This window comes from Artibeus jamaicensis, unplaced genomic scaffold (assembly GCF_021234435.1).
Source record: "Artibeus jamaicensis isolate MK-2021 breed Jamaican fruit bat unplaced genomic scaffold, CSHL_Jam_final contig_387, whole genome shotgun sequence".
Taxonomy (NCBI): Eukaryota; Metazoa; Chordata; class Mammalia; order Chiroptera; family Phyllostomidae; genus Artibeus; species Artibeus jamaicensis.
In genome coordinates this window covers 42984592-43010088 of record NW_026521812.1, presented here as the reverse complement: position 1 = coordinate 43010088, position 25497 = coordinate 42984592, and the positions used below count along the sequence as shown (strand labels likewise).

General features: G+C 34.4%; 1 protein-coding gene across 4 annotated transcripts in view; it reads left to right on the top strand.

Annotated features, from left to right (window-relative positions):
* DOP1A (DOP1 leucine zipper like protein A) overlaps window positions 1-25497 on the top strand; it is a 115244-nt gene that overhangs the window by 26301 nt on the left and 63446 nt on the right. For all 4 annotated transcript variants that reach the window (XM_053664736.1, XM_053664737.1, XM_053664738.1 and 1 more), the window contains exons 2-9: window positions 3837-4027; window positions 6161-6342; window positions 12112-12282; window positions 14741-14934; window positions 20743-20837; window positions 22819-22918; window positions 23689-23798; window positions 24747-24855. In XM_053664736.1, the coding sequence (XP_053520711.1) occupies window positions 3890-4027; window positions 6161-6342; window positions 12112-12282; window positions 14741-14934; window positions 20743-20837; window positions 22819-22918; window positions 23689-23798; window positions 24747-24855 (1099 nt within the window). In that variant the 5' untranslated portion in view covers window positions 3837-3889. The remainder of the gene's footprint in view (window positions 1-3836; window positions 4028-6160; window positions 6343-12111; window positions 12283-14740; window positions 14935-20742; window positions 20838-22818; window positions 22919-23688; window positions 23799-24746; window positions 24856-25497) is intronic.

The window sequence follows — 25497 nt, the reverse complement described above, 5'->3', positions numbered from 1 at the left end:
ACTTGGAATACTTCTTTCCAGCCCCTTCTTGCCTGTAAGGTCTCTTTTGAGAAATCTGCTGACAGTCTGATGGGAACTCCTTTGTAGGTGACTGTCCCTTATCTCTTGCTGCTTCTAGGATTCTCTCCTTCATTTTAATCTTGGCTAATGTAATGATGATGTGCCTTGGTGTGTTTCTTCTTGGGTCCAACTTCTTTGGGACTCTCTGAGCTTCCTGAATTTCCTGGAAGTCTATTTCCTCTGCCAGAATGGGGAAGTTCTCCTTTATTATTTGTTCAAATAAGCTTTCCACTCGTGTGTGTTCCTCTTTCCCTTCTGGTACCCCTATAACTCAGATGTTGGGATGTTTAAAGATGTCCTGGAGGTTCCTAAGCCTCTCCTCCTTTTTTTGAATTCTTGTTTCTTCATCCTTTTCTGTTTGGTCATTTTTTTCCTCTTTCTGGTCCACTCCTTTGATTTGAGTCCCAGTTTCCTTTCCATTACTATTGGTTTCCTGTGCATTTCCATTCATTTCAATTAGTTTAGCCTTCATATGTTCCTCTAATTTGTGACTAAAATCAACCAGTTCTGTGAGCATCCCGATCAGCAGTGTTTTGAACTGTGCATCTGAAAGTTTGGCTATTTCTTCATCGCTTAGATTTATTGGCTCTGGGGCTCTGAGTTGTTCTTGAGCCATGTTTTGATCTGTTCATGCCTGTTAGATATGAGGAGCAGAGCCTTAGGTATTCACCAGGGCGGGGCCATCTAGGTCGCTGGTTTGTGAGGCTGTATGTGGGGGTGGAGTCAGAGAGGGACAATAGCAGTCCCCTCTGCTGCTTCCTGCCACTGGGGCCTGCACAGTCTGTCTCCCCGCTCGTGCCACCGGTTTATCTGCGTGAATGTGTGACCGTGGTCAGCCCTCATTGAGTCCACTACCCTGGGACCTCAGTGGGTCTGCCAGCTACTCCACACCTGGGATCCACCCACGGCTGCCATCGTGCCTGGGTCTTGCACCCGGGTCTGGTGGATCTTTCTTGCCCGACCCTGCTCTGCTGCTGGCTTTGCCCCTCTTACCAGTTTGGCTGAAGGGTTTGGTGTTGTCAGACTTACGTGTAGTTCAATTTTCTGTGGTTTTGGCTGCGTTTTTGTTGCTAAAACTTTGTTGTTTTTAAACTTGGTTGTGCGAGAAGTTGCAGTGCTTCCATCTACGCCTCCATCTTGGTGGAAGTCTCATCTTTAAACTTTTTGAGGATAATGTTGGAAAATATTTTTGCAAATATTATTAAAGTAGTAGACTTGTCTCCCCCTCAAAATGTAATATGTAAATTTTGTGTGTATTTTGAGGAATTTCACAGATCCATGAGGCCCATTTTATATGTTTATCTTTATTGAGATAATGTACATACCATACAACTCACCCATTTAAAGTGTGTAATTTAGTGGTTTTCAATGCATTCACAGTTGTATCACCACTCCTATGCTCAATTTTGATAATTTTTATAATCAGGAAGCCCCATTCTCATTAAGAATCACTCTCCATTTCCCCCTTATTCCTGCCTCCCACCACCCTAAGCAAAAACTAATGTACTTCTCTATAGATTTGTCTATTCTGGACATTTCATATAAGTAGAATCGTACAATATATGTTTTTTTGTAAAAGGTTTCTGTCACTTAGCATGAATTGCTTTCAGTGTTCATGTTGTAGCATGTAGTGGTACTTAATTCCTGTTTATGGTTGGAGAATATTCCAACCATATATAAAATAATGTATTTTATTTATCCACACATTAGTTGATGGACATTTGTGTTGTTTCCTGTCTTTAGCTATTATGGATAATTCTTCTTTGAACATTCATCCAAAAGTTTTGTGTGGACATGTTTTCATCTCATTTGGGTGCATATAACACACCTAGCAGTGGAGTTGCTGAGTCACACAATAATTCCATGTTTAACCTTTTGAGAACTGTTAGACTATTTTCCAAAGCAGCTTCACTAATTTACATTCCCACCAGCAGTGTAGAAGGTTTCCATTTCTCCGTATCTTTCCCAAATTTTTTAATGTTTTTTTAATTCCAGCATCCTAGTTGTGTATCTCACTGTGGTTTTTAATTGCATTCCCTGGTGATTAAGGATTTGAGTATCATTTTTTGAACTTATTGACCACTTGTATGTATTTGGAGAAATGTCTACTCACATCTTTTGGCCATTTTTAAATTATTTGTCTTTTTATTATGAACTTATAAACGTTCTTTATATATTTCAAGTTCCTTATCAGAAATATGGGAGATAGATGCTCTTCCATTCTGTGAGTTGATAGTATCCTATGAAGTGCAAAGGTTTTTAATGTTGATGGAGTCCAATTTAACTGTTTTTTTCTTTTGTTGCTTGCAGTGCTGTCAGTGTTATTTCTAAGACTGACTGGCCCTGGGTTACAAAGATTTAATCCCGTATTTTCTTCTAGGGGTTTTGTAGTGCTGTTCCATTTAAATCTATGATCTGTATTGAGTTAACTTTTATGTAGGTATGAGGATGGAACAAACTTAGTTCTTTTACAGAAGTGGATGTCTAGTTATCCCCAAACCATTTGTTGAAAAGACTATTTTTACACCATCCCTCTCCCCATTGAATTGTGTTGGACTCCTTTTGAGACCCATTCTTAGATCCTCCTTTGGTTCCACGAACCCAGCTCCAGGGAAAGTTCCAGAGTTAGTTGACTAGGTCAGAAAGGACATGAAAATAATTGCAGGAGAGGCTACATTGGTTTTCAAGTTAAGCCTTAATTAAATCCTGTTACTACTCTGTGTCAGTTATCTATTGCTGTATAATAAATTACTTCCAGACTCAGTGGCCTAAAACAGCAGCTTCTGTAGGTATAAATTTGAGGGCTATAGTTGTGTATTTCTGGCTTAGATTCTCTCATTAAGTAACAATCAAGGTGTGGATTAGTCTTTCAGTCAAATCAAGGCTTGCCTGGGGCTGGAGGATCTGCTTCTAAAGTGGTTCATTCTCAAGGCTCTTGTCAGAAAACCTCAAACCCTTACCGCAGGAACTAATCCATAGGGTTCTTAGAAGTGTCCTTATAACATGGCGGCTGGCTGGCTGGCTTCCCCCAGCACTAAAGATGGGCGCGGGGCAGAATCTAGGATGCATCTATGACATAGTCCTAGACATTATACATTGTCATTTCTGCTTTATTATTTTCCTTCGAATTAAGTCACAAAGCCCAGCCCAAAGGGCTGGAGGATTAGGAACCACTTTTTGAAAGAAATATCAAAGAATTTATGAATACATTTTAAACTACCACATGTACTTGTCATTTTTTAAAAAATTTTATTTAGTTATTTTTCAAGTACAGTTTTTTTGTCTATTTCTCCCATCCCAGCCTCCCCCGCCCCTTATTTTTATTAAAATTAAGAAATTAAGGTTTAATTTCAATGAGCTGGTGTTCCTTCATACTGTATGCTGATTTATTGCTTAATAAAATAAGATAATCTCCAAATCATTCATTTTTTTCCTTTTTTATTTTGCATGTCCTTGATGTTTATAGTCTAACCAGTCTTAGTGTGTGGGATCAAAACAAAAGAAAGAGCTATGTATATCAGAATGTTTTATCAGCAAGTATGATAGGGAAATAAGATGATTTTTAAATGGAAATATATTTCCTACTCTTCTATATCCCTAAAATCTCACAGCCATTTTTACAGTTCCTAGGAAGAAGCACAGAATGAGTTTTCTCTAAAGCTGTCTTTTAATACTTCCATGACCCTGCATACTAGCTGATCAGAGTGCAAGAGCATCTGAACCCATTTTAATACTTTACTTGTAACTTTGGTTCCTCCTGCAAAATTCTTTTGTAGGTAATGATTTTACATGATTTTGGATCTGGCTTCTAGTGAGACACTGTGGGAGGATGAACACAGAAGAGCTGGAGTTATTGAGTGACTCCAAATATAGAAACTATGTAGCTGCAATTGACAAAGCACTAAAGAATTTTGAATACTCCAGTGAATGGGCAGATTTGATTTCGGCACTTGGAAAACTTAATAAGGTATGTCAGTCTCATCCATATCAGAAAAAGGAGTTACAAATCAGTAATCTGTGTCCATGCTTATTAAATTTCTCTAAATCTTGAAGTTAAAAATTTGAAAACATAATTAAACCTCAGAATTACATTTGTTATTGCTATTTTACTTCATGAGTTGCTTGCCTGTGTAGTCTGGCATATTTTTAAGACCAAAACAAAACATAGTTGTTGTTATTGTTACCTATAAAAACACATAACAAAGCCATAGGGCTAGTAAGTTTCTGTAGTTGAGCAACACATAGGGTTCTGGAATTGGTGGCAACAAAGTGAAAACCTGCATGTGGAAAGCAGTAATGTGTCCTTTGCAAATGGTATGTAACAGTAAGGAAACATTTTATATCCCACCAAGCCATAACAATAGTCAATATAATACTTTTTAGAAAAATTACAAGCAGTGACTTAGAGCTTGGCCTTGAATGATCTTTCTTGACTTGTCTGATTTTTATCCATTGTAAATATGGTGGTATCATTGATCATAGCTTTAAATTTTGACACTACTTTTTTCCTTAGCTAAAATCAAATTTTTATCTCTTTATATCCATAGTTTTTACATTTTTAAAGCTTTTTGGATTTTTTTAAAGTAGTTGTCAATGAATAGGAATGCTTCTAAATATTAAATGAACCAGGGGAGCAAATAGAAAAGGAAAGCTCTTTCAATAACAATTTTAACATCAAACAACTTAGCATGCAATTATTAGGAAAGAAATTTGTATTCAAATACACACCGAGAACACTAGTTTTCCTTCTGATACTATAGGTGATTACCTTGCTATCTTAAAAAGAAGAGCTTTCATTTTCAGTATGCCAAGAATTTATCTTAAAATTAGAAGCCCAGACTTATGTTTGTCATGTTAAATTCTAACATTTATAATTTGAGGTCTGATACATTTTCAGAGTTTTTACAACATCCCCATGAAACTACAGCCAACAGTACTAGTTTGCTTAAAGGTAGTTAGGTTCTTTTTTGTTCTGAAGAGTCTTTTTCTGAAGACTTGCTCGAAACTATATTTAAAAGTGTTCAAATTGTGGAAATTAATTTGCTTAATCACATATATAATTAGTTTTTTATAGTTATCAATATTCATGTAAACAGACTACTGTATCCAGATAATTCAACGTAGGGTATTCAAGTCATTAATTAAACTTACTTAAAGTCTCAGTGAAACAAGGCAAAGATTTTTGTGTTTTTAAATATAAAATGGACCTCAGTTACAGCCTCTACTTGTCTTTTTTTTACTGAACTGGAAGATCTAGTGCTGACTCTTCTGCTAATAATGCCTTTGGCAAGTCTCATGTTATGTATTTTAACCTCTGTTCTTTATTTTGTAAAATAAAGGACTTTTGTGTACTTCTAAATTCAGTTCTAATATGTTATTTTGTATTCATTCTTAGTGTTCATTTTATAATATTCTGCCATCCCTTTACCATAATACTTTAAAGGACTACATTCATAAGTTCTTTTTATTATTTAAATAACCAATCTTCTTTGGGTGGTTTGTAAAATAAGATCTTCTATAAATTCTGCCCTGACCAATGATCTCTTAAGAAATGTTCTGATTGAATAAATAAAGCAAAATGTGTTTGGTCCATTTGGGAATTGTAGTAAAAACAAATAGGCAATTTTAATCTCCTGTAGATTTTTGTAAACATTACAGTGACTTGCTATTATAACATATACACTAAAGCAGTGTTTCTCCCTCTTCAAGTCCAATATTCTCTGTATATTTCAAACAACATATCCAAATAGGTCAAAGGCTGATTAACATGAAAGTTTTACAGAACATCTAAGACATTGCCTGTCTTCTGAAAATATTACTTTGGAATATTGTTATTCTTCATAAAATACACAATTTCTATTAATATGCAATGGATTTTTAAAAACACAAGAAATATTTTTAAATCCTCAGTTTTAATTTCTAATATGATATACCTTAATAGATGTAACTGACAGAAATAAAAGTTTTTTGGTCCCCTCTCTAATTTGTTTAAAGTATATGGAAGTTCTATAAGGATTTTTTGATAATAGTGTGTTAGAAAGCAAAAATAAAATGGAATGTGATATTTGTTTCTCAGCTGAATTAAAATGTTTTCTTCAAGGTTTTACAAAATAATGCAAAGTACCAGGTAGTACCTAAAAAGCTGACGATAGGCAAACGCCTCGCTCAGTGTCTGCATCCGGCACTACCAGGTGGGGTTCATCGGAAGGCACTTGAAACATACGAGATTATCTTCAAAATCATTGGACCTAAGCGACTTGCCAAAGATCTTTTTTTATATAGGTAAGAATAATTTTACTCTCTGTTTACATAGAAGTAGAATATATTTTAACTATTTTATGTTTTTTGCAGTAAAAGTTAAAAAATTAAAAATTCCTTGATGGAGGTTTTCACATATGGGTCATAAATATTTTAATAGTTCAGTGGTTTAGAAAAATTTTAGTTATTGTTCAGTGTAAAATTTTTTTCTTAGAGGTTATTTGTGAAGTTTTTATTTAAAATTGTTGAGCCTACAGGACTTTCTACTTTTTTAAGCTTGAGAACTACCCTGAGAAAAATAAGATACCTTAATGTCTTTGGTAACTTTCAACATTGTTGACCATTGTCTACTTGAAATACTGTTTTCTCTTGGCTTCTCTGATACTGTGTTTTCTCCAGTTTAGTTACTTATCACTTTACCAGCCTTCCCTCCTTTCCCTGAAGTCTACTTAATGGAGTTTCTTAAGGCTTGCTTAGTCCTGTACCTTATAGTTTCACTTTACATTCACTTCTTGGGAATGTTTATCCATGCCCATGATTTATCTTTTGTGCATGTAGCTTCTGCTTTAAATTTCTGGCTTACATGCCATCTCTGTGTGGATTTTTAAAAGATAGTTGGCTTATTTTGCATATCATGATGTTGTCAACATTTATCTATGTTGTTACAAATTGTAGTATTTCATCCTTTCCTATGGCTGAGTAATATTCCATTGTATATATGTACCACATATTTTTTATCCAGTCATCTGTTAAGAGCCACTTCAGTTATTTCCATGTCTTGGCCACTGTGAATAATGCACTGGGCATAAAGATGTATATATCTTTGCAAATAAATGGTTTCAAACTTTTCTTTGTCATACACGTCAAGCAAAGAAAGTCAAGAACCATATGATTTCATTCATATGTGGGTTATAAAACTGAAAGTGACAAATGTACAAACAGACAAACAAGAATTCATAGACACAGACAACAGTATGGTGGTTACCAGAGGAAAAGTGGGATGGGGTAGTAAGTGGTAAAGGGAGGTCAAGTATATTGTGACAGAAGGAGATCTGACTTTGGGCGGTAAACATGCAATGCGATATATAGATGATACAGAATTGTGTACTTGAAACCTATACATTATAATTTTATTAACCATTGTCACCCTAATAAATTTAATTTTTAACTTTTTAATTGAAACTCAACCTGTTCCAAAGTAAATTCATCCTCTTCTGTTATAATCCTGGTCTTCTGCAGTGCACTAAAGCTCGGTAAATGGCACCATTGTCAATCCATTTACACAAGCCTGAAATCTGAAAGTTACACTTGATATCTTGTTTTGCTTGCCCACGTTCTTTTTCTCCCCATGTACATTCTGTCACTAAGATTTCTGTCTCAACAGTGGTTAAGAACAGAGGCCATGGAATCAGACTGTTTTTATCACTAACTCCTCCTGTGACCTTGGGCCATTTTCTTCACCTGCATGTGTGTTCTCATCTGCAAAATGTCAAATTTTATAGGTTGTTAATAGAATTAAGACTTAACATATGCGAAGTGCTTAGAACAATGTACAGTATTAGTGCAATAAATGTTAGCTATTGTTCTGATATATGTCCCAAATACATTTGTTTCTCTCTACCTTTGCTAGCTGCGTCCACTCTATGTAAGCATCATCTCTAGCCTGGTCTTTGTCACTGGCCTCATAACATTCACACATCTGTTCTTATCCTTTGAGATTCTTTTCTTCACACAGTACCAGAGTAAACTTTTTAGTATGTGTATGTATTTTAAAAATTTTATTTTTAGAGAGGGGGAAGGCAGGGGAAAGATGTTTCTTTCCCTCTCTCTATCTCTCCCCCTCTTTCTAGAATCAATAAAAGGAATAAAAAATTGAAAAAAATTCACCAATGAAACCATCTGGTCCTGAGCTGTCCCTTGTTGCAAGGTTTTAATTATTGATGTAATCTCCTTACTTTTTATTGCTCTGTTTAGATTTTCTATTTCTTCAAGATTTAATCTTGGTAGGTTTTATATTTCTAAGAATTCATTCTAGGTTATCCAATTTTTTATGTATAATTATTTGTAGCAGTCCTTTATAATTCTTTTTATTTCTGCGATATCAGGTATAATGTTTCCTTTATAATTTTATTCATTTGGTTTCTTTTTATTTTTTCTTGATTAATGTAGCTCAGATTTTGTCAGTTTTGTTTGTTTTTTCCCCAGAAGGAACTCTGAGTTTTGTTAATCTTTTCTATTGTTTTCCTGTTCTCTATTTCATTTATTTCTGCTCTAATATTTATGATTTCTTTTCTTCTAATTTTTGGCTTTGCTTTTTTTTTTCTAGTTCCTAGGGGCATAAAGTTTGGTTGTTTATTTGATGTCTTTTCTTTTTCTTGATATATGTATTTATTATTGTAGACTTCATTCTTAGAACTATGTGTACATACCGCATAAGTTTTGGTATGTTGTGTTCCCATTTGCATTCATTTCTAGGTATTTTTATTTCTCTTTTGATTTCTTCTCTAATCCATTTGTGTTCAGGAGTGTGATGTTTAATTTCTTTGTGTTTGTGAATTTTCCAGTTTCATATCATTGTGGTTAGAAAAAATACTCGATATAATTTCTGTCTTCTTGAATTTTTTAAGACTTGTTTTGTAGCCTAACATATGATCTGTTCTACAAAATATTCTGTTCTTCTTGAGAAGAATGTGTATTCTACTGCTGTTGATAGAATGTTCTGTAAATGTATGTTAGGACTGTTGGGTCTATAGTGTTGTTAAATGCCAGTTTCTTCCTCTGGCCAGTGTGGCTTAGTTGGTTGGGCGTCATCCCACAAACCGAAAGATCAAGGGTTTGATTCCTGGTCAGGGCACATGCTGAGGTTGCAGGTTTGGTCCTGGTTGGGACACATGTGAAAGGCAATCAATCATTGTTTCTCTCTCACATCATTGTTTCTCTCCCTCTCCCTTCCCCTCTGTAAAAAACAATAAACATAGCCTTGGGTAAGGATAAAAAAAGAAAGAACAGTTTCATTTTTCAATCTGATATTCAATAGTCAATCCCCATATGTTCCCCTTTCATCCTTTGTGGGGTTGAAAGACCCAAGTGGACCTCCCATGAAGCATTCCACAGTCCTGGAGGTGCTAGATGTCTGTCTTGGTCTTTTCCTCACGGGTGACACTGTAGGTCAGTGGCACCCTCTTGGTGTGGTACTCTATCAGCCTGGTGGACAGCAGTGCTGTGGGAGTATAACCATTCCTCTTACCCTTCTCTAGTGTGGTTCTTTGTGGTCCTTCTTAGTCTTTGTGGTTCAGAAATAGTATGTCATCCTCACCCCCATGTTCCAGGAATTTCACAGTGGTACCTTGTCGAAGGATAGTTAGTAGTTGTTCCTATTGTGACAGGGACTGAAGTAGAGAGAAACTTATGTTGCCATCTAGATCATCAATTCTTTCTCTGTCTCTCTTTTTTTTTATTGTAGCTGTAATTTACATACTATAAAATGCACAGATCATATGTTCAATTTGATCAGTTTTAACAAATGTAGTCAGTTGTGTAGCCACCACTCTAAACAAGATATGACATTTCTGTCACCAGATAATTTCCTCCTTTTCTAGTCAAAAGCTCTCTCCAACTCTCTGTATTTCTCTCTCCCACTCCCTGCCTCCCTGTCCCTCTCTTCTTCTATCTCTTTCTCTGTTCCTGTTTATATCCATATATTTGTATTTATGTATACTCATATGTATTTATCCCCCAGCCTGTGACTTGCCTTTTTGTTCTCTCAATGGCATCTTCGAAGGACCAGAATTTCTTTATGCTGTTTTTTGAAGAAAGTTCTTAGTTTTAATGAAGTCCAGTTTCTGAACCTTTTCTTCTATGTGTGGTCATTTAGTTTCTTGTTTAAGGAGTCTTTGTTTGAGATATTGTTGCTAAAATTTACAAATACAATGATTTTCTTATATTGATTTTGTATCCAGAAACTTTGCCAAATCCACCTGTTCTTTCTGATAGCTTTTAGACTCTTGGAATCTGAACACATATAGTTATGTCATATGCAAATAATGACAGCTCTATTTCTTATGCTCTGATTTTAAGATAATGATATTTTTTGCTTGCCTTATTGAACTGACAGGGAGCTCTAGGACAATGTTAAAGAGAACTGGTGATGTGGACGTCTTTCTTGTGTTTTCCACCGCAAGTAGAAAGGGTTCAAGACTTTTTGATGTTTTAATGCACCTCTCATTTCTGGAATATATGTTTGCTCATGATTTGTCATCTTTTTTATGTCACTGTATTTATTTATTTATTTATTTATTTATTTATTTATTTATTTATTTATTTATTTTAGTTGTTTTGCATCCATGTTCACTACAGAATGACTGGTTTAACATTTTTATCTGGTTTGGAATCAAGTCGGGAACTTTTTCCAATATCTGGAAGTTTTATAATATTGATATAGTTTCTTAAATATTTGTATGATTCTCCATTGAAGCCATTTGGAGTTTATCTGTGTGGGAGAGTTTACAGTTACAGATTTAATTTCTTTAGTAGATAATGGGACTATTTAAAATTTCTACTTATGTCAGTTTTATTACTTTTTTCTAGAAATTTGCCCATTTTATCTACATGTTAAGTTCTACCTACCTAGAGTTGTTCATTATATACTCTTACTATCTTTGTATTACATATATATGTTGTGTGTGTGTGTGTATACACATACACAATGTATAGTGATGTCTCTTCTTTCACTCTTGGCATTGGTGGCTTAGAAATCCTTTTTTTTTTTTCACTTTGATCAGTCTTGTAATGAGTTTACCAATTTTTATTATTAAAAAAAAACAAACTTTTGGCTTTGCTAATTCACTTCACTGTGAAAATGTTTTCTCTTTAATTTTTTGCTCAAATAAGCCATGTCTGAGTGCTGTATTTAAATTGCAATAACTGCCCCTGCTTTTTTCCTCCTGTGCCTTTTTTCAACGTGGTGACACTTTTCACTATCTGAGATATATATTGTCCAGTTACTGTGTATCTACTACCTTTGACTCTTGAAAATAGGTTTTATGAGGGCACGGGACAGGAATTGTTTAATGTAATTTATTAACTGTTACAATCTTAGCACCTTAAAGACTATGTGATAGATAATAGACCCTTAATACATATTTGTTGAATGAGTAATCTAAGCAATATTATTTGTTATTTAATTCAGTTCTTTGATACTATAAATATTATGAATGGGTGTTGAATTTCATCAAATGCTTTTTCTGCTCCTGTGAAAAGTTTATATGATGTTTTTCTTTCATTTTATTAATATGATATATTGCATTGGTTTTGTGCATGTACCTGTGCATCCCAGGTATAGATCTCTCTTGATCATGGTGAACAGTTATTTTAATGTGCTGACAAATCCAGTTTGCTGTGTTTTATTCTGCATTTTTATACCATATTCATCAGGATATTGGTCTGTAGTTTTCTGATAGTATCCTTTTCTGGCTTTGGTATGGCCTCAGAAAATGAGTTTGGAAGTGTTCCCTCTTCTTTGATTTTTTTTGGAAAAGTTTGAGAAGGATTAGCATTAGTTATTCAGTAAATATTTGGTTAAATTCCCTATCGAAGCCATCTGGTCCTGGGCTTTTCTTTGGGAGTTTTTGATTACTGATTCAATCTCCTTACTACTAATCAGTCTATTCAGACTTTGTATTTCTTCCTGAATCAGTCTTGGTACTTTCTAAGTTTCTAAAAACTTCTTCCATTTTTTCTAGATTGTCTACTTTGTTGTTGTATAGCTGCTCATGTTTTTATATTTTTAAACAGTTCTGGATTGTTTCCTCTTCTTGCAAATGCTGCCATGTCTGTGAAACCAACATTGCTAAGTCTGTATGAGATTTATTACCTGCCCTTGGGTAAAACACTGAAGCCTGGTCTGCAGGGGCTGCTGACTGGTATTCTTCCCGGCTTGGAAGAAGGATCGGAGTACTATGAGAGGTGAGATGTGCTGTTTGGGTACAGCTACGTAACCGAAGTCATGGGTTTCTCAGCACGCATTTTAACGTCGCAAAAATTTATTATTCCAGATCTTTCAGCATACCTCCTGAAGGTTTCTATAGCATAAAAGAAATTATTGTAATGTATCCAGTCTGTGTAACACACTGAAAATATAGCTAGGTGGTAAGAATAAAGACTTGGGAGAAAGAGGAATGTATTGGGTTTAAATCCTGGCTCAACAGGTATTGTGCCAGCTCAAGAAAACTTCTGTATATACATTTCTGAACTTTTTTCAATTCTCTCATCCATAAACAAGCATAATATATTATTTAGTCCAGAGCCTAGCATAGTTAAGTTACTCAAAAATTGTGACCTGTAATTTAATATAAAAATACAATAGGTAGGACATTTAATTTTTAAAATGGGAAATTGGGCCATTACCATCAGTTTTTAAATTGTTAATGCTGGAAAATAACCTAGCTCTAAGTGCAGTGTTGTTTCACTAGCCATTGACGTAACACTATTGATATTTTAACTTTTCAAAGAAAATGATTTGATCTGTCTTAGAGCCTCTTATTATGTCTTTGTAAATTAACAGTGGTAGACAATGCAAGATGGCATTAAATATCTTTAATATCACATTATTCATACCAAAAAGGAACTTAGGAGTTGAGATAGCAAAAATTGAAGATGTCAAATTTATTTAATAAGTAGACTTAATCATTTAAATTTAAATAATTTATTCTGGTACATTTACCTAGTACTCTATTTTATTGTATTTCATCTACTCCCATAATGTAGTCAGAATCTAATCCAAAAAATGTTGAATAACCCTTACAGGCTACTTTGAGGAAAAAATAATTTTGTTCCCAAAGCTTATCATTTATTAAGTTTTTTACTTACTTGCTAACAATTTTAGAAACATAATGTGAGACTACTTCATTTAGTTTATAAATCCGTTTTGTTTTAAATTTTTACATAATTCTCCTAAAGCAAGCATAGAATCAGTGCTACTCTATAACTCCACTAGTTAACAATTAGAAATGTTAACTTAGAGATGAACAATGACCTGTATTAATGTGGTATCCCTATGATTTACCTCGTTGTGTGTCTTAGTCCATTTGGGCTGCCATAATAGTGTAGCACAAACTGGGTAACTTATAAACAAAGAAATTTACTTCTCACAGTACTGCAGTTTGGAAGTCTAAGGCCAGCACTGTCTTGTTCTGGTGAGAGCACTCTTTCTGGCTTATAGCGGGAGCCTTCTCTCCATGTCTGCAAGTAGTAGAAGGGGCTATTCAGCTCTGTGGGGTTTCTTTCATAAGAAAACTAAACTCATCCAAGAGAGTAGGCCCTCATGACTTAAACACTTCCATGAAGCTCCACTTCCAGATACCATCAGCTTTGGGAATTAGTTTAACATACGAATATTGAAGGGACACAAACATTCAGACCATAGCACTATGTTTATCCATTTATTCCACACAAGTTCTATGAAAGGATTTGTAAACATGTTCTTTTAATGCATAGATAAAATTGAGGTCAGAAGGGATTACAGTGTCACTAATAAAAATAAAGAAAAAAAGAGAAGGGATTAGAGTGTTAGTATTAAATTACATAGTAAGTAAACAATAAAACTATCAGATTTTCTTGTTTCTGACCCTACTATGCTATAATATTATGAATATTTTGTGTATTAAGTTGTTTATTTTATATTTAAAGAAAATAAAGAGTATTAATTCTTAAATGTAATCCTTAATAGAGCAATAATGATTTTGTCATAGGTCTAATTCATCAAAGTTGTTCTGAATTACATAGCTGTTCTGATTTCAAAGAGAAAGAAATATTTGGAAATGCCCTTTAAGATTTTATAGAAAATATGAGCCCTGGCTGATGTGGCTTAGTAGATTGAGCACCGGCCTGTGGATCAAAGGGTCACTGGTTCGATTCCTAGTCAGGGCACATATGTGGGTTGCAGACCAGGTCCCCAGTGGGGGGCACGTGAGAAGCAACTGCACATTGATGTTTCTCTCCCTCTCTTTCTCCCTCCCTTCCCCTCTGTCTCAAAATAAATATATAAAATCTTTTAAAAAAGATTTTATAGAAAATATGTTTTGCTATAAGATTCTATTAACTAAAATGAATGTGTTTAACAACCCACTGAAATTGACAAGGTTTGTGGTATTTGTTGTTATCCTCATTTTACAAATGGGGAAACTGAACTGAAGGGAGATTGATTTTCTGAAATTACACAGCTAGTAAGCGGTGGAGCCAGACTTAAATCCAGTCCTCTGATCTCTGAGGTGTATGCTTCTTCCAGTCTGTCACAGTAGTCTCGGGTGGAGCATATAACTGTAACATGGATGCTTTCATATGTTCTAGAAGAGAACAGTGATTTATTTTTAACAGTGTGAAACTAAACGTTTCCCTTCCTGAAGCACTTTATTTTGTACCTCAGAACAAACACGTTGTTGGAAAAGGTCGCTGCTGCAGTGGACCAGTCAGCATTCTACAGTGCCCTCTGGGGCAGTCTTCTAACCAGTCCTGCTGTGCGTTTACCTGGAATTACGTATGTGCTCGCCCATTTGAACAGGAAGCTTTCTATGGAAGATCAACTCTATATAATTGGCAGTGATATTGAACTAATGGTAGGTCCATATCTGTCTGCTTATTTAACAAATATTTCTTTAGAGCCAGACACACTGTTCCAGACAGCTACCGAGAATTGTGCCATAAAGTCCCTGTTTTCATCGAGCTTACATTTTTCATCAAGGAAACTTAAAGGCCAAATAATCAGTAATTATTCTTTTTTAAATTGTCAAAATTTTTTCATGGAAAGGAAGTTTTTATCTATATACGAGGCCTGTCCAGGAAAAGCCCAGCCATGGTTAGTATAATGAGAACAGTTCGCACAACATCAATGTAACCATGTAACCTGGTAGCCAAGATAAGTGGATTGGAATGTGCATGCATGAACAATGACAATTTCATTGTACTAGTCAGTAGGGACAGGAGACGCTGTTGAGCGAGCATGTGTACTGTGTGGCTGTCGCATTCAAAATGAGGGAGTGGGGCAATGGATCTACATCCAATCTTGAATTAAGCTCCTCTGTGGAAACTATTGGGAGGATTCACAAGGCCACACTGTGATTGACAGCTTTATCGCCACAGTGTGCCCGCTCATGCATCACGTCTCCTGCAGAGTGTTTTGGTGAAACATCAAATCACCCAGGTGACTTAGCACCCCCTGCAACCCAGATTTGGCACCCTGCAACTTCTGGTTTTTCCCAAAAGGAAAATCACCTTTGAAAGGGAGGAGACTTCAGTCTATGAGATTCAGGAAAATACAATGGGGCAGCTGATGGAAATTGGGAGAACTGGGTGAGGTCCCAAGGTACCTACTTTGAAGGGAACTGAGACATCATTGCCCTACATACAATATCTCTTGTATCTTGTGTCTTCTTCGGTAAATGTATCTATTTTTCATATTACATGGCTGGATACTTTCTGGACAGGCTTCATTATATTATCTTTATCATCTATTATTCAAACAAATAAATGGTCTTTGTAACAGAACAGTTAACATAGCCACATTTATTCTGTTATGCTAAAATGAGCATTTTTTATCATACTTTTTTTTATCAGAAAGACAGATTTTAGACAAAATGATAGCCATGTTCTATGTGGGGTTTATGTAAGAGGATGTAGTACTGAAGCAGCAGGAAAAGATACTGGAAAAAATCACACATTTTTAAATTATATTTTTTATTTTAAAGATTAAGAATAGAAGGATACCATTAATCTCTATGTAGTGCTGTACTCAAAATATTCAAGGAGTAAAGAACAGAAAAATACACAAGGGTTCTTTGGAGAGTTTTAAAAAATACTTAAGCATCCTATGCTTTTCCCTCATATGATTATGAAGTGACTGAGATTTTGTGCAGAGTTTTGGTTGTATCTATTAAAGTATAATTAACATACACTGAAATTGTATGATAAGTTGTCTCACATGTACAGTTTTATGAATTTTGACAGTCATGTAACCATTACTACAGTCAAGATATAGAACATTTATATATTTATATATAAATGTGGTATATTTATATAAATATTTATATTTATATAAATGTGGTATATATAAATTTATATACTCTATTTTTAAAACCATAAGATGCACCTAGGTTTTAGAGGACAAAAATAGGAAAAAAAGTTTGAAGCAAAAATGTGGTAAAATATTTAATAACATAAATAACATAATATTTCACCAATGTAAATGAAAACAGAACTCAGCAGCAACATTAACAACCATTATTCCTCCTAAATTGGGGTACATGCATCTTATGTACCCCAAAATATGGGTACATACATATTTTGGGTATAAATATATCTGTGTTTATGACCCACAATGTTCTTCTCTGCTCCTTTGTAGTCACTCCCCTCCCCCTACTCTCCCAGGCTTGTCCACACACTGGTCTGTTTTTGTTTCCACAATTGTGCTTTTTCCAGAATGTTACATAAGTAGAATCATACTCTATTAACCATTAATTCTTGTTTCCTTCACTTCATATAACAGATTCAAGATTCATTTATGTTTTTGCATATATTAGTTCTTTTTTTTATTGTTGTTCAGTCACAGTTGTCCCTATTTTTCCCCCATTACTTTCCTTCCAGCAGTTTATTCTTTTATCTTGCTTAGTAGTACAATGTGAATGTACTAGAGTTTGTTTATTCACTGATTAATGGATGACTCAGTTGTTTCCAGTTTGGGATAATTATGGAAAAGGTGATAGACACATTTGCATAGAGTTGTTCATGTGCACACATGTTTTTATTTCTTGGGAAAATACTAGGAATAGGTTTTCTGGCTCATATGGTAAGTGAATTTTAACTTTTTGAAATGATAACTTTATTGATATATATGATTCACATAACATTTACAGTTCACTGGTTTTCAGTATATTCATAAAGTTGTACAAATGTCATCACTATCTAATTTCAGAACACTTTTATCACTCTATACCCATTACCCATACCACACCCCTTCACTTCTGCCCTTAGGAACCATTTATCTATTCTCTGTTTCTGTAAGTTTGCTTCTTCTGGACATTTTATATAAATTGACTTATACAATAAGTAATCTTTTATGAATGACTTCTTACACTTACCATAATATTTTGAAAATTCATCCATGTTTTAAGCATGTATCAATACTTTACTCCATTTTATGGCTGAATAATATTTTGTTATATGGATACCTCACATTTTGTTTACCCATTCACCAGTTGATGGACTTCTGATACATATACTTTTTGGCTGTTACGAATAATGCTGTATGAACATTCTTGTATAAGTTTCTGTAGACCTATGTTTTCATTTCTTTTGAGTATATACTTAATAATGGACTTGCTGGGTTGTATGGTAACTTTATGTTTAACTTTTTGAAGTACTGGCAAACTGTTTTCCCAAGTGACAGTACCAGTTTGCATTTCCACCAGCAATATATGAGGGGTCTCATTCTCCACATCCTTGTCAACACTTGTTATTGTCTGTCTTTTTATTACAGCCATCCTAGTGGATATGAAGTGTTATCTCATGATTTTTATTTGCATTTATCAAATGACTAATAATGTTAAGCATATTTTCTTGTGGTTTTGGGCAATTTATATATCTTCTTCGGAGAAGTTTTTATTCAGAGTCTTTGCCTGTTACTTAAATTAGGTTATTTCTTTTTTTGTTTTTGAGTTGTAGGAGTTCTTTATATGTTTTGTGTATTAAAACCTTGTATGTACAGGGTCTGGCAGAAGTAATGCTGCTTGAGTGTGGTTGGTAGGGTAATAATATGGGTGTGATGATTTATGGTTTTAATTTGAACATTTCACCTGAAATGCCATATGGTGTACTTGAGTGTGATATTGTTATGTTACAGAATTACATATTATGACTTTGTAATAAAAGATTTTGTAATAAAACAGGGCATTATTTGTGCCAGACATCACATGATTTGAAAATATTTTCCCCCCATTCTGTGGACTGTCTTGTCAGTTTCTTGACTGTGTCCTTTGAGACACAAAAGTTTTAATTTCAATCAAGTCCAAGTCCAGTTTCTTTTACCATTGTGCTGTTGATGCTAGATAACATCTAAGAAATTGTGTCTAATCCATGGTCACAAAGATTTACTCCTGTGTTTTCTTGTAATATATATTTAAGTTTATAAGAAACTTTCATATTATTTTCCAAAATGGCTATACATTTTCATGCAGATCTTTAAATGTATTATTTTTATATTTTCTTTAAATGTATTGTCTTTTACATTTTCTTTTATTGATTTAATGGTAGTTTTAAACAAGTCCTTTTCAAAAATTTTTTTAAAACACAGATGCCATAATTGGAAGACCATTTGCAATACATCATAGGGAAAGAACTTGTCTCCCTAATATTCAAACATCTATTATAAATAAATATAGTGGGAAATGCAGTGGGAAAATGCATTTGAACATATAATTTACTTAAAGAAAATAAAAATAATTCAAACATATGAAAAGGTGCTCAACATTATAAGAGAAATAAAAAATTAAATACACCAAGATACCACTTTTTATGTATCAGGTTGGCAAAAGTTAAAAATATATCAATAAGCATGGAGAAACAAACTATCACACTAGCTGGTGGGAATATAAATATATATATAACCTTAATAGAAAGCGTCACACTATTTGAAATGCAATTGTGCATACACCCTAAAACCTGGCACTTGTACTTTGAGGGAGTTAACCTGCAGATGTATTTATATACTACATAAATATATTGCAGCATTATTTATAATAATAAAATGTTTATATTGTTCTTCTTGCTCAAAAGTGCAGCTGCTATTTGGGGTCGTTTATGGTTCCATATAAATTTTTGAAGTGTTTGTTCTATGTCTGTGAAATATGCCATTGGTACTGTAATAGGTATTGCATTGAATCTATACATTGCTTTGGGTAGTATGGACATTTTGATGATGTTAATTCTTCCCATCCATGAACAAGGTATATGTTTCCATTTGTTTGTGTCTTCCCTGATTTCTTTCTTCAGTGCTGTGTAGTTTTCTACATACAGGTCTTTTACCTCCTTGGTTAGGTTTATTCCCAGGTATTTTTCTTTTTGGTATATCAAAGAGATGCTCAATATTGTTAGCTATCAGAGAGATGCAAATTAAAACCACAATGAGATACCACTTTACACCGGTCAGGATGGCTATAATAGACAAAGCAACAAACAATAAATGTTGGAGAGGTTGTTGGGAAAAGGGGTCCTTAGTTCACTGTTGGTGGGATTGCAGACTGGTACAGCCATTATTGAAAACAGTATGGAATTTTCTCAGAAAACTAAAAATGGACCTGCCTTTTGATCCAGCAATTCCACTGCTCTAATTATATCCTTAAGAACCCTAAAGCACTAATCCGAAAGAACCTATGCACCCCAGTGTTCATAGCAGCACAATTTACAATAGCCAAGAGCTGGAAGCAACCTAGGTGCCTGTCAGTAAATGAATGGATCAAAAAATTGGGGTACATATACACAATGGAATTCTATGCAGCAGAGAGAAAGAAGGAGCTACTACCCTTTGCAGCAACATGGATGGAGCTGGAAAGCATTATGCTGAGTGAAATAAGCCAGGCAGTGAAAGACAAATACCATATGATCTCACCTTTAACAGGAAGCTAAACAACAAAACAAACAAGCAAGCAGAATTAAAAACAAAGACACTGAAATAGAGAACAAGGGGACAATGACCAGAGGGGAGAGGGAAGGGAATTTAAGGGGGGGAAAAGGGGAGGAATTTGGAGGAACAAATAGGAAGGACACAGGGATGAGAACTAAGGGGGGTGGAAATGGGAGGGAGGTGGGGAGCGCGGGGCGGGGGGGGGTGCTGGGATGGGAGAAATAGATAAAAAAAAACTGTACTTGAAAAATAACTAAATAAAATTATTTTTAAAAAAAGTTTACAAAACTTTTTTTAAATGCCTGTCGTTAGGAATATAGCCAAATTAGGGTTTATCTATAAAATAAAGTACTGTAGCTATAAAAAATAATAAGGTACTTTATGTACTGATAAGAAAAGATATCCAAAATATATTTTTAAATTAAAAAGTCAGAATTTGCCGTATTTACCTGTGTGCTTTTGTTTACTCTTACTTGGAGAAAATATTCACCAGTAATACTGGCTGCTTGCAAAGAGAAAATTGGGTGGTTGGGAGACAGAGAAGAACCTTTTTGTTGTATACTCTTCTGTGTTCCTTAACTTTTAAAACATCATAATCTATTTACCTAAAAGTAGTGCAGTATGTTTAATTATTGATAAGATGCTCAGAAGCATATTTTCGTTTATGGGAGAAAATGAGTATTGTTATATTTTCATGATAAATCTCTCCCAGTGTAATAGATAATAGATGTTAAAGGCGCTCTCATTTTAGGTAGAAGCCGTAAGTACTTCGGTGCAGGATTCAAGTGTACTGGTACAGAGAAGCACACTGGACCTCATACTCTTCTGTTTCCCATTCCACATGAGTCAGGTAAAACATTAATGCTGATAATAATACAAAGCATTCTTTGGAAAATCATAGATTTATGATGTATAATTATTTAAGTTACATTCTTTTCTACAAACTAGTAAGTGTATGGAAAACATGGGAACTTGTGAAAACTATAAACAAAAAATATTTATATATAGTGGGAAAATGCTTTTGGATGTTTAATTTACCTAAAGGAAATAAAAAGAATTCAAGCATATGTCATAGCTCAGTGGATTGAGTGCGGGCCTGTGAACCAGAGGGTTTCTGGTTTGACTCCCACTCAGGGCTTGTGCCTGTGTTGCAGGCCAGGTCCCCAGCAGGTGATGTGGGAGAGGCAACCACACGTTGATGTTTCTCTCTCTTTTTCCCTCCCTTCCCCTCTGCCTCAAAATAAATAAATAAAATCTTTAAAACTTTTTTAAAAAATAATTTAAGTGTATAAAAGTTCTAACCTATAATAAGCAGGAAGTACTCATTGCTTTGAAATCAAGTATTCTCCCCAGATGGTATTTGTTCTGATGTTATCTTTTCTCAGTTTGGTGATGTTGAGATTGTCAGACCTTTAGCAGAGCTGGCTGAATTTGAAAGGCAAATCAATAGTCACTGTGACATCCTTGTACTTGATTATAATTTCTATGTTAATTGTAATCAAGAAATGATTTTTTACTTTCTTATGAGTGGCAAAATTGGAAGACTGTACTTTTAAAAATTCTGTGACAATGTTTATAATCTGTCTATCTGATGTTGAATAAAAAGATCAGTTCTCAAATGCTTTGATTGCAAGACCCCATTACTCTTTAAAAATATTGAGGATTCTAAAAATCTTTTGCTTATGTAGGTTAGATCTATGTATATCATATTAGAAAATCTGACAGGTTTTTTTTTTATTGAATTTAGATGGAGAGAGAGAAACATAGATTTGTTGTTCCTCTTACTTAAGCATTCACTGGTTGCCTCTTGTATGTGTCCTGATCGGGGATGGAACCTGCAACCTTGGCATATTAGCGTGATGCTAACCAACTGAGCTATATGGCCAGGGCAAAAAACTGACAATTTTTTAAGTATTTACTAATTCATTTAAAAGTAACAATAACAAAGTTATCACATTAGTATAAATAACATTTTATGAAAATAACTATTTTCCAACACAGAAAAAAGAAACCCTAGTGGGTAGAGTAGCACCGCTTTGTATTTTTGCAGATCTCTAATGTGAGGCCTCCTGGCAGGAAGCAGAATGCTCATATCCATTCTTGCATTCATTCTGTTGTGATTATTTTTTTATTTTGATTGAAGTATATGGAGAAAATCTGATCTCACACTAATTTGTAAGTTGAGCAAAGAAGTATTTCCATAGTCTTTTCTGTTGAAATAGCACATTCTTCTTTGATACCACACCAAAACTCAACAAGCTATAGTTTTAAAAACTTAGTTGCAGTCTGAAATCTAAAATCGTATCAATGAACTTTCTAATATTCTGTTTTATTAAAATCCACTGCTGTGTCTTGCACTTTGAACATATCTTTTACACATACATTTTTTGATAACATTATGATTGATTATTTGGAAATGTTGGTTTACTGAATTATGTGGATCTTCCACATGTTAACACACTTCATTACATTAATACAATAACAAACTCATAGTTAGTTGACTTTCTGAATGTGAAAGACCAAAGGATTTTTTGTATTTTTCCCAATAATTCTCTCTTTTCCGTTTTATGTCAGATTTTGTTAATATTGGTTAGAATAAAAAACTTTAAACTGGAGGTCACAATAATTCAGTTTCAGTTTCAACTGTGCAACTAAATAACTGTTATCTAACTTTTCTATTTTTTCCTAATCTGTATAACAGGAGTAATAATTCCTGTGTGTGAAAGTACCTAAGCCCTAAAGTTCTAAATGTTTTGTAAGATTTTTTTTGAGAGGGGGAAAATAATGTTTTTGTATGTGATTAAAAACAACAACATTTCTAACTTTTTCAGGCCACTCGGCCAGATATGATCAGGATCTTGTCAGCAGCCCTTCACGTAGTACTGAGGAGGGATATGTCCCTGAACCGAAGACTTTATGCATGGCTTTTAGGTAGGTGTTTGATGTGTGCAGTCTTAGCTGGGAAAAGATGAAGGGAACGTTGCTATACATAAGCATTATCCAGTTGTATGTATGTCCTAAGTGAAGAAACCAAAAATTAACTTAAATGGACAATAAAAATACAAACACTGTTGTGTTTTATATGAAGAAATTTTAAAACCTCCTTAGTTGAAGAAGCTCTTTTAATCCATAGGTCATATTTCCTTTAACAAGACTTTTTGTCCTTATAAATGAGGATATTATACTGTAAGTATATGGACAAAGAAGAATAAATTAATAATCAAAATAAAAACATAATTTCTAAAATTTCGAAGTCATCAAAGGAATGAAGACTAGTAGTACGACTGCCCCACACATGGTACCAGTCTCGCACTCAGGTGGTAAAGCATTTGTACACTTGGTTCTTCCATACTTTTCCTCAGTGTTTGTCCTGTCTTCACAACTCCTTACCACCTGGAGTGACAGGACATAACATTTCTTAGTTTGGATTTTCCGACTCTTCAGTTATTTCACTGTTTGTAAGATCTAGGTTAAACAAAACAAACCAGGATAATTCTGAAAGAATACTATGATACTCACTTCCGTATTGAATTGGTTTCCCTTTATTAAACTATCTAAAATGATCTCTCTTGCTGACATTGATTGGGCTACTAATCGGTAAGTGTTTAGTGCTGTTTTTGAGCTATTTGCTGTTTTGGTGTTAATGAACAGCAGTTTTGAGAATTTCATTTTAATTTATTTTGTCATTTATTTCCACGGAGGTTTTGATAACAATGGCGCTATCATAGGACCCAGAAGCACAAGACACAGTAATCCTGAAGAACACGCCACTTACTATTTTTCTACCTTTTCAAAAGAATTGTTGGTCCAGGTAATGAATGTTTTCATTTTATTTTTTGGTTACTATCTGACCAATAGATTTACTAAACAATTGTAAGACAAGGCTCTGCCTTAAATGAACTAATTCATAATTGAAGAGGTGGAGAAAAGAGGCACAGACTTTCTGAGTAACTATGATAAGAAATGTCTCCAAAACAAAATGAATAACTAATCAGGCTAGACTTACTTCTATGTAAGTCCAGAGATTTTATTTTTTTTAGTTTATTTTCATGACTTTATTAAAACAGTTGAAGCTTCTCACCCATTCCCTATGAAAATTGGAGCTTTGCCCAAAATGGGCCAGGACCTGTGCTGTTTCCTCTGAAGCCCCGGGAAATTTGGTTTTCAACAGGAATCTAAATATTTGGTAAAAATTTACTGTTGTAACAGAAATGCTAAAATGAACCATATGCTTAATTTATATTATTTTTACTTCAAGTATATTTACTCAGGATATCTGAAAATAAACTGCGAAAATGCATGGTATGTGAAGCAGTTTAAAGTGAAGGAGGTTATATTAATAGAGTTACATGATAGAGTTGGTTTTGTGTCACCAATGGGAAAATAATTGCACACTAGCAGATACTACCATATGATGTGGCATAGTTTGGTGCATGTTGATGATCTTAAGTAGAAATATTTTGGTCTTTTTGGCAATCAAAAAACTCATGAATTTATTTTTCTAGATTTTCTTTAACTTTCCACTTTCTTTCTAGAGAAAAAATATATACAAGCACTGTTTTCTTCTCTCAAGGAAAATGTTGTAACATTTTTTCCCAGTAGTGGAAGGCAAAAGCCAGCTCTAGTGAAGAGCTTCAGAACAGCAATAGGGGATATCAATCTCCAATGCATATGGTTGTATTTTTTTTAAAACTTTAAAAGAAAATATCTTCTAATCTGTTTACTTAAATGACTAGTGTACCTTTTTTCTTTTTTAAAGGCAATGGTGGGGATCTTACAAGTGAATGGATTTGGCGAAGAGAGCACTTTAATGCAGGATCTAAAACCTTTTCGTATTTTAATCAGTTTACTGGACAAACCTGAGCTAGGTAATATATACTGTCCTAGGGTGTGAGCTCACATAGGTGTGTGTTTTGTATTCCTTCATAATAAAAATAAGACAAAGTCATTACTTAGAAAAACTGCTGTATTTTGATGTGGGCTTTAAATACACATTCTTAACAATTTCTTACCTAACATCTCCAGAATGTTAAGGAGATACAGATGTACATCCAACTGGTATGTTATTGTGTACTTACCCTGCACTACTATGTGCATAGCAGAGGAGTCATTTTAAAGATGCTGTCTAGCCCTGGCTGGGTGGCTCAGTTGCTTGCAGCATTGTCCTATACACCAAAAGGTTGCAGGTTTGATTTCTGATCAGGTCACATATCTAGGTTGCAGGTTCAATCTCTGGTCTGCAGGGCACCTATGGGAGGCAACCAATCGATGTTTTACTCACATTGATATGTCTCTTTGTCTCCCTCTCTCTCCCCTCCACCCTCCCTCTCTCCCTTTCTCCCTCTCCTCCTCCCACTCTCCTTCCTCTCTAAAATCAGTAAACATATCCTTGGATGTGGATATGTGTGTGTGTGTGTGTGTGTGTATACATACACATACATACATACCTATTTACAAATATAAAAATACTATGTAAACTCTTCATATCCTGATTGTTAGTGAAATTGAAA